A 15,207-nucleotide genomic window follows, 5' to 3' on the forward strand; every position below is an offset into this window, starting at 1 on the left:
GGAGGAGCAGAAAATCAGATGCTTTGAAAGTGAAACTGAACTGTTCATTCTGCTGGGTCTAAAAGTTCGCTTTCACTCAGCAGCTGCTCCTCTCATCCATAGATGTGATTTGTGGCTTGAGTTGTGACGGTGCAAGATTTAACATAAGCTAGCTCATGTGAGTTAGCGGTAACAAACTGAGATGTGTGCCTTCTTCTGCATGCAGATACGGTTGATGGGGTGAGTTTGATGGAAAGAAAATAGTGCCCACGTGAAACTGCTCACAACAAGTGCCATCTAGTTCCATTATGTTTTAATAGAAGGCAGACATCTCTGTGGCTGATATCTACAACAGTCTGCAACTCACACAAAAACAAACTAGATTAGTAAATAGCACTGCAATTTAGAGGAAAAATGTGTGTTTTTGATTTGGGGGAGTACTGTCCCTTTAAACTGTTCTCTAACGACCCAGTCTGGATTTCATTGGTAGTCATGAGTTGGGAAAACAGGCTCTCTGCAAGACTTGTACCCTTGAAATACAATAAGTCACAGTCACTGTCCTCTTTCATTGAAATGATGGCTGAACAATAAACTATGTGCAAGTGATAGAGACATGGAGGACAGCACTCACTGATTTATCATACCTCCATCGAGAGATGAGATTGGTCAAGGTGCCCCCCTCTCAGACGCTGCCCTTTACTCACACATCAGTAAATTTTAGAGATGCAACCAGGAGTCGTATTTAATGAGGACATGTATTCTTAGAGACTTGCCTTGTGCAGCTGGCAGCTCAAATTAAAATGATTTAAATTGATGTTTATTCCATTCTCCAAAACATGTACAAAGGATGCAAATGGATTTGTCTTGTTGTCAGAGAGAGAGAGAGAGGCTATCATCCAGAGCAGCTTACACCACACTACACACATTAAGACAAAAATAAAGCCTCTCAAGTAACACAAATTAAATAACTTAAAATGTTCCGCATAGTATAGTTAACAGTAGGCTATTACAGTATCACTGTGCTTCACAGTTTCTCAGTATTTGGAGTGTATTTCCACAGAAGCTGCAGTCATGGTGTGGGCGGGTGTACTGTATACACAGTGCAACTTCATCTCATAAGTAAAGACTTCTGATTGACCTTACAGTTATTAAATCAGCTCCCACTCTGGAAAAAACTGCATTGCTCTGTTGAATCTTTTACAACACAACACTTTCTGAATTAAACACTTGCATACAAACAAGACACCTTTCAAAATATACACTGCGATTACAACAGCCCTCTGACCAGGTGTGGGCTGTGTGTGCTATTTGTCTAAAGGGCCAAATATGCTTTACCTCAAATTAAAAATCTTTAGGGAAATAAACGAGTTCTTACATTTGCATAGCAGCACTGTGTTATTCTATATGATGTAATTTCTGAGCGGCTGCCACATGACTATATTCATCTAAAAGTCCATAAATATGACATTACTCACTGCAGCTCAGTAAATCTGTCTGACCTTATTTCCTGTTTCAATGCAGGGGTGGAAGGCATGGAGTGCTCCCTCCCCATGGACGGCAGACGTGTATCCCTGACCCAGCTCTCCAAGGACAGCTTCCGTGAGTGCCAGGCCACCCTGACTCTAACAGACCTGCTCATCATAATTTTCTCTGGCATCTCAGTGTCTGTGGTGGCCATCATGACAAGTTTCTTCCTGGCTTCAACTGTTCATTGCTTCCAGCGCTGGAGCAAAGGCACCAAGGGGGATGAGGAGGAAAGTGAGGAGTGAGAAGGGTTTCGTTTTAAGGGGCCGTGCGGTCCTGGTACTGAAAACAATGAGTGGACACCGCGGACAGTGTGTTAGACACCGCAGACAGTGAGTTAGACACCGCAGACAGCGTGTTGGACACCACAGACAGTGTGTTGGACACTGCAGACAGTGTGTTGGACACCACAGACAGTGCGTGCTACATGTGACAAGTTTCATGCTGCCTCCTCCCTGGTAAATATCCAGGGCTGTTTAACGATAGGATCTTGTTCTGGTACGGTCACAGTTGTTTTCTTTGCACAATGAAATACGGTAACAAAAGACATTCCCAAGGAATGAGCCAGTCCCAATAAAAAAAATAGTGCGTGCCCTGCTGCTCCACTTGCAAAATGATATTATAGAGATCGTATTTTTGGCTGTGAGAGCCTGTGGTCATCTTTTATGACTGCTGGCTCTTGGCTTAATGTTGTAGGCCTACAGCGAGGCTAACTCTTTTGTAATGAGAGAGTAAACGATTTAAAAAAAAGCGTTGCTGCAGGGCTGTCACATTAGTCTTAGACAAGGCGATAACTTCTAAACGTGTAATCACATTGGACACCCTGAAATCCTGTAAAGTGACATCAAAGTTAAGGCAAACTTTTGGGTGATTTTTATGGGGCTTTATCTGAGCAGAATCCACAATCCCATTAACAAAAGGTTGTCAAACCAACCAATGACCTCAGTAATTAACTGCCTATATAACATGATATGCTGGCATATCCTGCCATTTAAAATGTCTTTTTTGGACAGCCTCACTCATATTCAAAAGTGGTTCACAAGCCACTGTTGTTGGCAAATACTGTTGTTCCTTCTGCATGTAAAATTAGACAGAGGTGTCGGTCGAGGAGGAAGGATAACGGTGAGATGTTACTGTTGGAAGCTGATGCACTGTAGGCAGGAAGAGTTTCAGGTGGGTCTACGCATTCTTCAGCAGTATACTCATTATGTAACCACAAATTTATGTACAAAAAGAAAACAATGTACAGTCAAAACAAACGTAAATCAAGAGCATATACTGTTTGTTCCTTAGATTGATAACTGTGACCTGTGTAGAAAGATAACAGTATAATCTTGAAAATTATGGCAAATACGGTATTAAAAATAGAACCTACGTAGAACTACTGTGTCAAATAACGCACTTTATGGTGAACCTAATTTTGGCAAGCCCCTAATTACACTATGTAGACTGGTTTTGTCTTCATCTGCCAAAGATTAGGTTTAGGTGAAGGAGAGATTGCATATAAGGACTTTGTCGTGGATGTGATTTAGTAAGGTAGGGATAGCTCCTTACCAGAAGGCAGCACTATAGCCAAATCACGCTTTGTGTACACACATTATACTCAAACAGTTATGGTCTCCAAAGATTAGCATTTCCTCCTAGAACCAGCTGTCTTACTTTGCTTCACACATTGCAGTCTTTAACCTCTATTTTCAACAGACAGCAAATAGTTATTTAGTCTGAGGGCGGTGGGCAAGAAGTTTCTGTCTTTAGGAGTAAATAGACAATTTTTGTTTTGTTAAAGATAACCAGAACTGGTGCATCATGGACTGTCAGTCAGCTTTTCTCCTTTCACTTCAGATCTTCCAATATCTTGTGATAAAGCTGCAGATTTGATGTTCTGGAAAGTGTCAGATCAACAGCATCTGCTTTCATAAGACAACAGTACAGTACAATCTAAATTAAGTAAGGCAGCGCCCTGAATATGATGGGTGTCTTTTGTTTTTTTGCATCCTTTATGTTTTGAAATGCTCAAAGCGGCATTTTTTCCCCCAAAGCTGAGGTATGTTTATTGCTTTTCACATTGTCGTATGGCATGAATAATTAAGTGAAATTGAGATATGAAGCAGAAAGAATGTCAAGCCTCTAAATGCAAACAAGCAGAGGGTAGAGAAAGGGTAATGGGCAAGATAGTAGTCATTTCTGTATGATTGAGAAAAGATGAAAAGAACGGGTCATAAACCTAACTGTGCAGCATTATGAAGCACATTTTGCAAAAATGATAAGAGATAAATATAGCCTTATTTATTTTTGTTATTATTCATTTGTTTCAGGATCAAAAAGCACAAAGATTTCACAGGAAACTAATGTAATTCTGGTACACTCTGACATCACGTGTTGGTACCATCCTGTATTGTTGCAGTATTTTTTCGTTGATGTGTATTGTCGCATATTGTGCTGAAAATGCTACATCCTTATACACAGTGTGAAATTTGTACTGTATGGATGTCGTGTTTTTGCCCAGATTTAAACAGCTATTGATTTGAATTTGAAGACAAATTCAAGGCACATGCCCATCAGATATTTATGTACATTATAACAGCCATTTGACCTTTTGCTAAACCCCTCCCCAGTACAGCAATTGTCCAATCACAGCTTGGTAACTGTAACTAGGCAAGTCAGCAGGCTTGTCCAGCTTTAAATTTCTCCACAAGTTAAGGCGTCCAAGAACAGTCTAACTCTGTATCTCAAGAATTTGGAGGGTGATGTCTTTTCTTTGGTAGTTGCAAAACCTAAAACACGAGTGCAAATGTGAAGAATGGTTTAAAGTTTTCTTTATCTGCTACAACGTAAGCTGCAAAAGGCCTGCCTACATTTGTTTTTTGTTTTTTTTTTAAATATCATTTTTTGAGCTTTTTCTCATTATTCGATAGGACAGCTATAGCAGGAAAATGGGAGAAAGAGGGGATGACATACAGCAAAGGGCCAAGGCCGGAATCAGACCTGCAGCGCTCGCTCTACCAGGTGAGCTAATAGGCAACCTAGGCCAATCTACATTAGTAACCAGGCATAGCGTTATTTGCAGTCAGCATTTTAATAGGTTACCACATTATTTCATGAGATTACAGGTTACATTAGAAAAACAGTGTTCAGGGCTGACATAGCATGGGAGCCAAAATGCTTCTATATCAAAATTTACAGCAACAGCAAACTTCTGTATTTTATTGTTGTTGTTGTTGTTTTGTGTCCCTTTGTATCATTCTGTGTCCCCTCTCTAAATTTGTAGTTTTTTTGCAGGTCTGTTAGCGCAGCGCAGGCAGAAAACTCCATAACTGATCTGTCAAACCGTTCACAGCTGATTGGATCAGATAGATGGATGAGAGGAGCAGCTGTTTGTGAGTAAAAGCAAACTTTTAGACCCAGCAGAATAAACGGTTAAATTTCACTTTTAATGCGCCTGACATCATGCTGCTCCATCTCTGCCCAGTGTGTGGCTATGAATAACCGAACAGTATACATATATTCTAATAGCGCTCCCAATAAACGGTCTATTTCCAAAAAGTAAAAAAAAAAAAAGCTATTCGTGGCAGCAGATGATTTAATTGTGGTGGGCTGCCACAAATAAATGAATATGTGGGGAAACCCTGGTCTACATGTTCTGTACGGGTCAACAACTGTTGAGCATGCTGACACTGGCCTGCATGTAGCATTAGCCTCTATGTTTTAGCATGATAGCATGTATGCAGCCACCATTCACATGTTAAATAGCTTTTTACAGGGTTCTCGTTTTAAAACATGTTTGATGGAAATAGTAAAAAGTAATAATTTTAGCAAACAAAAGTATGGTTGTCAGCTAGATATGCTTTTGTTTACTTGTGTATGATATCAAAGAACTAGTGGTTTAAAAATTACGGCCAATTTGATGGTAAATCTATCAATGGTATCTCTATAAACTGCATGTTTGCAGAGCAAGAATGGATAGCGCGACAGGCACAGCGACAGGAACTACAGAGGGCGGGGCTTAGCGAATGGTCAATTTCAACATGGGATCAAATACAATCCAAAAGGGTAATGCCACTGAATTTCATATTCATATTCTGCCATTTTTATTTGTTATGAAAGTTGGGTCTATTTTAGTGAACAACACCTAAAATTGCTAAAGGTCAGGGTGAAGGAGAGAGGGTTTGGAGGAGACATTTAGGAACTTGGCTCCCAGGGAAAATCTGAAATCATTTTTATTTTTTTGGTGTGAGATGAAGAAGGTTCTCATGTACGGTAAACAAAAACATTTCACAGCTTAATACCACTAGAAAAATGGGTTTATTAGGTTGGGTTGCTTCCCCTTCCCAGGTGAGAAACCGCTTTTCTATGTCAAGGTGCAGACCTCAGTCACAGAGTCAGAGGGAGAGTTTTTATACATATCATTATCATTTCCAACTACTGTGTAGTTACTGTATATTAACAAATTATTATGTTAGCTTAGCTGTTAGCTTGAAGCATATGTTAGCATGACAATTTCCTTTCTCTTACTCATTTTATTAAGTAACAACTGTCAGCACACTAGAGCATGCACTGTCAAGTTACCTACAGTATAAAGTTCAGATTCATGTCTATTTTTCTATTAAAAACCTTTCAGAATGAAGCATTTATTTACTCTGTCAGTCCCCAAAGTAATTTTCTGGCATTGCGCACCCTGGAAAGCAGAGATACTGATGGCTGCTTTCGTACAGTTTGTCTTGACATTGCTTAAAATACCAAAATCCATGTTATGTTTTGTCAGATAAATGTCAGAATGGCTCAAATCTAAATGAAGTGACGGAGAGGAGTGTGACGCTGTGGCTGCAGCTGAATGCATTTCCAAATGTCAAACAGACCGTATGTGTAGCTGTATATTGATGTTTGGTTAAAAAAAATACAATAAAATCCTTTTTCCTGTCTTCTGGTCTATATTTGTAAAAATTCATATATCACTGCAAATACAGTTTTTCAAAAAAAAAATATATATATAATACAATATATGTCAACATACATGCATATTGCTGTGTTACAGACTGGATTGGAAAGATTTTTTATAATCAAGGGCTGCCCTACATGCAGAGAATGTGACAAATGTGATTCTTAGCAAAGCCGTATCTACTGCAGAGCTTTAATAATGGTTCAATAATTGTGAATCTCTTTCCCTCATTTCCTGGAGTTGACAGATTTTGTCTTGTCACAGCAGCAAATGAGAGAGGCTCATCTGTAAACATGGCTCAGTGTGTTATTTCACACAACACTGTTATCACACCGCAGGTATGCAAATGGCTGCACTATTTTTAGAAGAGGTGTTAGAGAAGTTAGACTTAAAAAAAGGGAATCAAATACCATCAGCATAACAAGTATCCAGTCTGTTCATGACAATCTATTTCAATTTTTCAGTCTTTCATTCAGAGTTTGTGCATTTGGACAATCTAAAATAAGTCACAGAAACAAATTGACGTGCAATGCTATTCCAGCACATGAATTCTTTTTTCTTGGCTGCCTCCAGTGTCTTTTTCTTTTTCAGCTCATTTGAGATGCTGCACAGAGGAGGTACTTCTTTTGGCTCATGGAAGGTTTGTGTTTCTTTTTTCATCCCTCATGCTAATGATTCATTTCTCCACACTTTTTTCAGCTTATGCCTTTTGTTACAATATATCACGCGGTCTAACATGATCATATGCTTTTTCTGCAGGAGTGAAAAAAATCACGGGATGAAACCAAACCTCATTCTCAGGGCATGCACTGGCTGTAAGGAAAGCAGAGTAATGGCACAAACCCGAGAAGAATAGAAGAATAATTGATGGAGAGATTTGAGATTCCAAACAGGAATTGCTACAATGGACGGGGAATAGCATGCAAGAAGGACTCGCACATACTGTGTAAGTGCAGTGCTGAAACGAGGCCTGTGAGGGTGGTGGTCGTGATGAGGATTCTCCTGCAACCATTTACCTCATTTGGTTGCCATGGCTACACAGCCGGAGGCCCGAGCTCTTGGACGCCGAGGCGGGAACAGGGAGAGGGAGGGATGCTGGGAAGCATGGCCCTCAGTGTGGCTGCCTCGCCTCTCTTTCCATGCATCAACTAACCGGACCTGGCATTTAAAAAGAAAAAAAAGTCCACAGCTCTGTGGCCCTGTGAACCAATCTGTGACTTTCACATCCATCCTCACCCTTTGATCTGTCTGTAAACAGTGTTGTGATAGGTCAGATTAGGATATGCATCATAACAGCCACAACATCAATGTGAGTATACTGTATGTAATGGTATAAAATAAGGCAGCGACATCAGCTACTGTTGAGTTTCAGTGACTCAGCAGTGTGACTATTTAGTCACAAGTAGAGTTTGTTTGTTGTAGCTGCCTCTTAGCCACTTAGCTGTAGATAGAATACACCATTGTATTACAGAGAATGTACATACTCAGTTTGTTTATTTGCCACATGGAATAGACCGAATCACAGTTTATTTATTATAACTTTCAGGTAGAAACTGCAGCATCATGTACAAATAGTCTATACAATAAGTTTATGCATATGCTATATTTAGAATATTTTCACCACTTAACCTTGTGGTGAGACAGCCCTTACCAATAAGGATTTGAAACTGTTATATCAAAAACACCAGACTCCATTGAGAAAAACACACATTTTACGTGGCTGAACAGCTGAGTTTCTGGTGTACTGTTGCATCAATTGGCTATTGTGTAAGGTAAAGCGGAACAAATATTCAAATATAGCATACACTTAAAATGATATTGATATTTTTAGGTGGCATTTTGCTGAGTTCCCATCCACCGCAGTACATTACTTAGCTTCCATGCTGGTAGATTTGGTTTATCTAAGAAGTTAGCAAAGCAACAGCATAAAATAACTGCACAGCAGAAACAATAGATAGGTCGGACCACCGTGTTTAACTCTCTATTCTAAAATGTTACAGTTAAGACTGATATTGACAACAAAAATAAACTAGTTTGTCAAATTTATATTTTTTCAGTAGATCAAAACAGCAGCTAGTTTTGTTTTGTTTTTGTTTTTAGCGCAACTTCACAGTGATTCGGTCTATCATACAAGCTCCAGTGAATCTAGTCTTTTCTGTGTCTACTTAGTTTTAGATCGTTTGTATTCACTGATTAGTTTTGTTTTGCCTTAGTTGAATAATTGTAATATTTAAATTGTCTGTATTTTGTTTATTTGCATTTGTTGGGATCTGGTTTCATTTGTGTTCCATTTTTTCAAATTGATTTTGATTTGCACAGAGTATGTTTAGCACTGTTTTGACATTTTAATGTTGCCTTTTCTGTTTGTCAGGTGCTGTGGGCCCGAGGCGGCAGTCCTTTCCCCGGTGGTGGTTCCTTCACGATCCCTCTTCTTTTGTGTTGGTTTGTGGTGTCACGGGTGTTTACTTGAAGGACCCCTTCCCCCTTTTTTTTTGGTTTCCTGCCGTCCCGTAAGCCCCAGCCTTGTCCCACCCCCTCTTGTTAATAATCTTGTTAATAAAATTATTTTTTAAAAATTGAACAATGTCTCTTGCCCCTGTGGTAAAAAGAAATCAGTGGTGAAATTCCCCCACGTGGCATTGTCGAAACCTCTCCATTCCCCGCTCATGCCATATTTATTTTACTGTTTTTATTGATCGACAGTCTCTTGTTGCTGTCCGCACCTGACCTACAAAGACAGGAAGCAAGCAGGACAGAGAGGAAAGTAAACCAACCCTCAGAGAGGAAGCTTTGAATGAGTAATGGCCTGGTGGCTTACAGTGGGATTAGGGTTTGGGGGGGAATGGGCTGCAGAGGGGTCAGGTTGCAAAGTTCAAAAGGAGCCACACCTGATGCTTCACTCTGGGCGGGGTAACTGACATGCTGGATGGTCATTGAGTTCAGAGTAGCGGGGATTTTGTTCATGCTGGTGTGACGTTGGCAAACAGAGATGGTCTGGGTTAGTGTGGAGATAGGATTGTCTTCACTTATCTGTCTTCACAGTATTTTTTTCCTAACAGAATATGCCATAGCCCCACCTTAGCCCTACCATTGAACAACCAAGAAAAGTACCATATCAGCTCCTTTAATTTGCATATATGTTTGCCTGTATACTGTGCTCTCCCACTGACAAGGTCCAACAGCGCCTCCACATCCTAACAGCGTGATGCAGTGTCTTGTAGTGATGGCGACAGGTTCACACATTAAACTGATCCGAGTTCAGGGCTGCAGTCGAATACCTCTTTTTGCTTAGGAAGGTTCCTATCTGAGTGAGCTAACCAGGTAGTACCTGAGCGTCTACCATGATAAGAGCTGTTCAGATTCTCCTAATATTAGTGAAAGGTGTGTTAGTGTTTCCTTTATAATTTCCTTTAGCATAGGATACACTAGAGCATCCTTTACCAAAGGAAAGGAGAGAATCTGTCCCACAATAGAGTGGTGAAGTAATGAGTCCTAAAATGCGGAAGTCCATTAGTCTCTTTGCACTTCCGGTTCATTAATCTCAAGTCTATGGGTCTTTTGAATGGGTTTACAGTGAAATGCCTTACACAGACTAAAGATAATTAGACTTTTTGTTCTACAGATTCATTAATAGGACTTGGTGTTACAGTCCTTGAAGTTAAAGCACAGCACTATTTCAGGTGGGATTTCTTGCTCAACCAATGTGATCGCTGGATGTTGTTACCAGATTGACACATCCTCAGCTGCGTACCTCAACTTCATCAGGTGTCTCTGCCCTTATCACAAAACATCCTCAACGGGGGCTCACCAAGGCTGATCAGGCCTGGGCGTGTGTCTGCTGGTCAGCTGGTCACTTGGGATGAAAAGTGGCAGGTGTGGAGCTTTCTTCTGGTTCTTGGGAAGCACAGCATTGATGGCTGGTCTTCTGCCCTCCAGCGCATTGGCCAGGCACCAGATTTTGCATCTAGGACTGCTGCAGCTGGCATCCATTTTTTCCCCGTGACAAAGTTAGAAGCTATGCTTCTTACAACTGGATCCTGAGATTCTGCGAGTCTCCAGCCTTGCTTTGGCCCATTTGAACTCCTCTACCAGGCTGGAGATAGGCAGCGACAGAGCCCCATTCCTATAGAGCCCGATATTGCTAAGACATCTCGGCAGACCAAGCGGTTTCCTCCATTCTCCATTCACCAGCCTTTCAAGCCAATAGATGTGAGATAGCGTGACCTCGTACATTGAGATTGGCCACATGAGTCTGTGAAGCAGGACGAACTGGAAGCACCAGAGCTTCAGCTTCCCTGGGAAAACAGAGTGACTTATTTGCTCAGGCTGCTGATTGAATCTTGCCTGAGTCCTTCCAGTTGTTCCTTTTCTCTGAGGTCAGCATTGTACCATCTCCTAAGGCTTTTGATTGGTTTCTCCAAGACAGTTAGTATGAGTACGCCATTGATGTGGAATGTTGCACTGGTGGGCTGGCCTTTCAACTTGCTGGGTTTGAGCTTCATATGTGCCCATTTGATGTTGTCGTTGAGTTTGTTCCAAAGGCTGTTGGCACATGCTTTTGTTTATGGTATTAGTTTCATGTCATCCATATATGCTCTGATTGGGGGGAGGCGCAGCCTGCTCTTCAAGCGCTCTCCACCAGCAACTCACTTTGATGCACGTATGATGAGCCACATAGCCATAGTAAAACCCACGGAAGAGATGGTGCAGTCCCCCATTATGCCCGTCTCAAGGTGTTGCCATGCCATGGTGTTATCCTGCGATGTAATGCAGAACTGGAGGTCCGGAAAGTATGTTTTAATGAGCCTTGTTATGTCTTCCCTGACCTGGAAGAAGCTGGAAGCTGTCCACAGGACCTCATGAGGCACCGACCAAAAGGCATTTGCGAGGTCCAGGAACATCACATGCAGGTTTTTCTTTTCCTTTTAGTCAGGCTGTATCTGATGCCAGATGACATTTGCATGCTCCATACATTCTGAGAAACCACTTATTCCTGCTTTCTGCACTGATGTATCAATAAAGTTTTCCTGCAGGAATGCTGAGAGCCTATGGGCCACTACCCCAAAGAAGATCCTCCCTTCCATGTGAAGCGGGCTGATTTACCAGAACTGGCTGATGGTTGAGGAACGTAAAATAGGTATGTACATAACCAATTTTTTAATTTATAAGGTTCTGGTGGTGGTTTGCTGGTTCTTAGCTGTTACATACACAAATATTTCATATGGTTATACTTCTGTACCCCCCCAAAAAGCTCAGGTCAAAAAGCTCCTCAGTGGCAAGGCGCCAGGTGTGGATGAGATTCGTCCAGAGATGCTGAAGGCTTTGGACATTGTATGGCTGTCTTGGCTGATTTGCCTGTTCAATGTGACATGGAGGTCGGGTACAGTGCCTGTGGAGTGGCAGACCGGGGTGGTGGTTCCCATTTTTAAAAAAGGGGCCGGAGGGTGTGCTCCAACTATTGGGGTATTACACTGCTCAGCCTTGCCGGGAAGGTTTACTCCAGGGTGCTGGAAAGGAGGCTCCAACAGATTGTCAAACCTTGGATTCAGGAGGACAATGCGGATTCCATCCTGGTCATGGAGCGGTGGACCAGCTCTTTACCCTTGCACGGCTGCTGGAGGGGGCGTATGAGTTTGCTCATCCAGTCTACATGTGTTTTGTGGACTTGGAGAAGGCCTATGACCGCATTCCTCGGGGGGTCTTGTGGGGGGTACTGCGGGAATACAGGTGATGAGGTTGCTTCTATGAGCCATCCGGTCCCTGTATGACCAAAGTGAGAGCTGTGTCCGCATACTCGGCATAAAGTCAAACACGTTCCCAGTTGGTGTTGCCCTCCACCAGGGTTGTCACTTGTCGCAGATACTGTTTGGGATTTTCATGGACAGGATCTCAAGGTGCAGCTGGGGGGAGGAAGGGGTCTGGTGTGGGGACCTCAGAATTGCATCTCTGCTCTTTGAGGATTATGTGGTTCTATTGGCCTCATCACACTGTGACCTCCAGCATGCACTGGGGTGGTTTGCAGCCGAGTGTGAAGTGGTTAGGGTGAGGGTCACCACCTCCAAGTCTGAGGCCATGGTTCTCTGCCGGAAAACGGTGGACTGTCTCCTCTGGGTGGGGGGAGAGTTGCTGCCCCAAGCGGAGGAGTTCAAGTGTAGGGGTCTTGTTAGTGAGTGAGGGAAGAATGGAGCGTGAGATGGACAGGCAGTTTGATGCAGCGTCTGCAGTGATGCAGGAGTTGCATCGGACTATCGTGGTAAAGAAGGAGCTGAGCTGGAAGGCAAAGCTCTCGATTTACCAGTCCCTCTACGCCCCAACCCTCACCCCTATGGTCATGAGGTCTGGATAGTGACCAAAAGGATGAGATTATGGATACAAATGGCTGAAATGAGCTTCCTCCGCAGGGTGGCTGGGCTCAGCCTTAGAGGTAGGGCGAGGAGCTCGGACATCCGGGAGGAGATTTGAGTAGAGCCACTGCTACTTCATGTCGAAAGGGGGGCCAGTTGAGGTGGTTCAGGGATCTAAGCAGGGTGCCTCCTTGGCATCCAACGGGCATGAAACAACGTGCGAAGTAGGCTGGATTAAGATAATGACAACAATAATAATAATAATATAAATAATAATTATTGTCATGATCATAATATTAATACTTAGAGTTTATGGCGCACTTTTTAAAATGGATATTACAAATGGCTTGAAGAAGGCAGCAAGTTAGGTTTTTTTTTTTAAAAAAAACCAAACTTTTTGTTGCATAAAAACTAAACCAGTGAGGATGTGCTTTGTGTAGTCCATCATGTGAACTAGTGTGAACATTGTAGTTTCATCACTGCAAACCCACGTCAGTAACATCCGCCGTCGCGTCATGACAGAGCCCAGGAGAAGAGCAGTCAGTCTCTAAACACCGCCATAGTCTTTCCCTACGTCCTGAATTCTCCTGCGCATCTCTCCTGGATGTCGTGACGTTTTTTCTGGAGGAATGGGAAATTATTTGAACTTTTCGACTGCGGCCCAGGAGTAAAATCGCACTTCATTCATTAAATTTCCTGGCTGGTAATCGACGTAAAGTTATCACTGACTTGAGATCAGTGGGAAAGCTCGGACATGACGTCACTCGCGTGCGGCCGCGTCTTAGCAGCTAACATTTACCGCTTACCGTCGTCATAAGTAACTAGTATCTAACCGAATTCAAGTTGGGGAATTGAAATGTCAAAATGGACCGTTTCATTTTCAAACGCACACAGACAGAAAATGTGCCCGATATCTTTTCATCCACACCTGAGGAGGGTCAGGACAGCGAGGAGCCCGCTTCCTCCATCTGTCAGAGCCAGTGAGTTTAAATATGTTTACATTTCTTTATCTCTATCTATCTCTCATTTTGTGTGTGTGTGTGCGTGTGTGTGTGCGCGCGCGTAATTGCCGCAGAATAGACCGTCCGTGTTTGTTGCTCTTGGTGTTGCCTGTGAAAAAGGAGTCAGTGCAGTAATCATCTCAACTCCTGTATTATTTCTGGCTGTTGAGAGGGCGGTATTATTTTTCATGCATTCATATTCGTTGACATTGATTTTAGCCTCACCAGTATTTTGATTAGCCCCACCTTTATATTGCAAAAAAAAGTGTCCCCTTGCCACTGCTTATTCTCACGTGAAGTATTTTTTTGTTGTCTTGATAAAAACTAGGGTCTGGCATTCGAACTAACTTTCTTATTCAAGTACTCACATTAAAATGATCACGGAGTACTCCAATACTTTAAAAAATAATTTAAAAAATCTAACATAAGAAAAGGAATGTAGCTATCAGAAAACATCTTATATTTTAAATGTATTTATTGAAAAGACTAAGTTCAATTAAGCTGTTGCACCCTAAACTCAAAGTAAAGACAAATCTGTAAACTTTTTGTTGCTGCTATTACATTGGTTAGAAGCTAAGAAATCAATCTCCAGGACAACAGAAGATATTTTGCAATTGTTTTTAGCGGCTGAGTTGTAAACCCTCTGATGAGTGAAAGGAGTTTATGTGCCCCTTTAACCCTTTACCACCTAGATCGACATCAGTGTTCTTGTACTGCATTGAGGCGCCTTTAACAATCATTTTAAGCTCTGAAACTTGAGAAAATTGATTTAATTTCTTTCAAAACACAAGGAAACATAATGAGCAACTAAGCAAGAAATTTCCATTAAACTGCAAAACATTAGTAGAGGGTGACAAGGAAATGATCTGAAAATTAGATGGATTATATGATATCAAAAAATGAGAGAAAAATGTCCAAAAAACTGTATTTATAATACTTTTGATTATATATTTAGAATTTTTAAACAGGAAAACGATTTTAAAAAAATGTTAAGTGCTTTCTTGCAGTCATTCTCAGTGCTATCATTTTTTTCTTCAGTTTTGCTTATTTTTCAGTTATTTACTTTAACATTTTACTAATTTCTTGCTAATTTTTTGGCCATTCCCTGTTAAGCTGATCATTGCCCTCCCATGTTTTTGAAAGTAATCCAGCCAATTTGCTCGGGTCACACCCAGCTCCATTAAAGCCACTTCTTGCATATGTAGAATATGATTATTTCTGACTTTGACATTTCTCAGCAGTAAACGGTGTGGCTAACAGCAACAGACACTGCTATACTTAGCCATATTTTTATAGGACTTGAAATGCCATTTCAAATACCAGTGCTCCTACCAGCCCAAATAAACAAAAATAAATCAGTAAATATTTCTAAATTTGGCCAAATGACTTGAAATCTTCTCTGCATGAATACACCCTCAGAATT

General features: G+C 41.5%; 1 protein-coding gene and 1 pseudogene across 2 annotated transcripts in view; both read left to right on the top strand.

Moving 5' to 3' along the window:
- Positions 1-8,983, top strand: part of lrrc38b (leucine rich repeat containing 38b) — a 64,299-nt gene extending 55,316 nt beyond the window's left edge. The window contains exons 3-5 of one of the 2 annotated variants that reach the window (XM_088069323.1): positions 1,501-1,578; positions 7,031-7,079; positions 7,199-8,983. In XM_088069323.1, coding sequence (XP_087925449.1) covers positions 1,501-1,578; positions 7,031-7,079; positions 7,199-7,295 — 224 coding nt within the window. In that variant the 3' untranslated portion in view covers positions 7,296-8,983. Of the gene's footprint in view, positions 1-1,500; positions 6,423-7,030; positions 7,080-7,198 lie in introns of those variants that run through there. The other variant, XM_088069321.1, reaches the window with a different exon arrangement.
- A 2,504-nt stretch (positions 8,984-11,487) lies between these two features.
- Positions 11,488-13,011, top strand: LOC148190258 (uncharacterized; annotated as a pseudogene).
- The last annotated feature ends 2,196 nt before the right edge of the window (positions 13,012-15,207 follow it).

This window comes from Plectropomus leopardus, chromosome 2 (genome assembly GCF_026936395.1).
Source record: "Plectropomus leopardus strain MGB_pleo_1.0 chromosome 2, ASM2693639v1, whole genome shotgun sequence".
Classification (NCBI taxonomy): Eukaryota; Metazoa; Chordata; class Actinopteri; order Perciformes; family Serranidae; genus Plectropomus; species Plectropomus leopardus.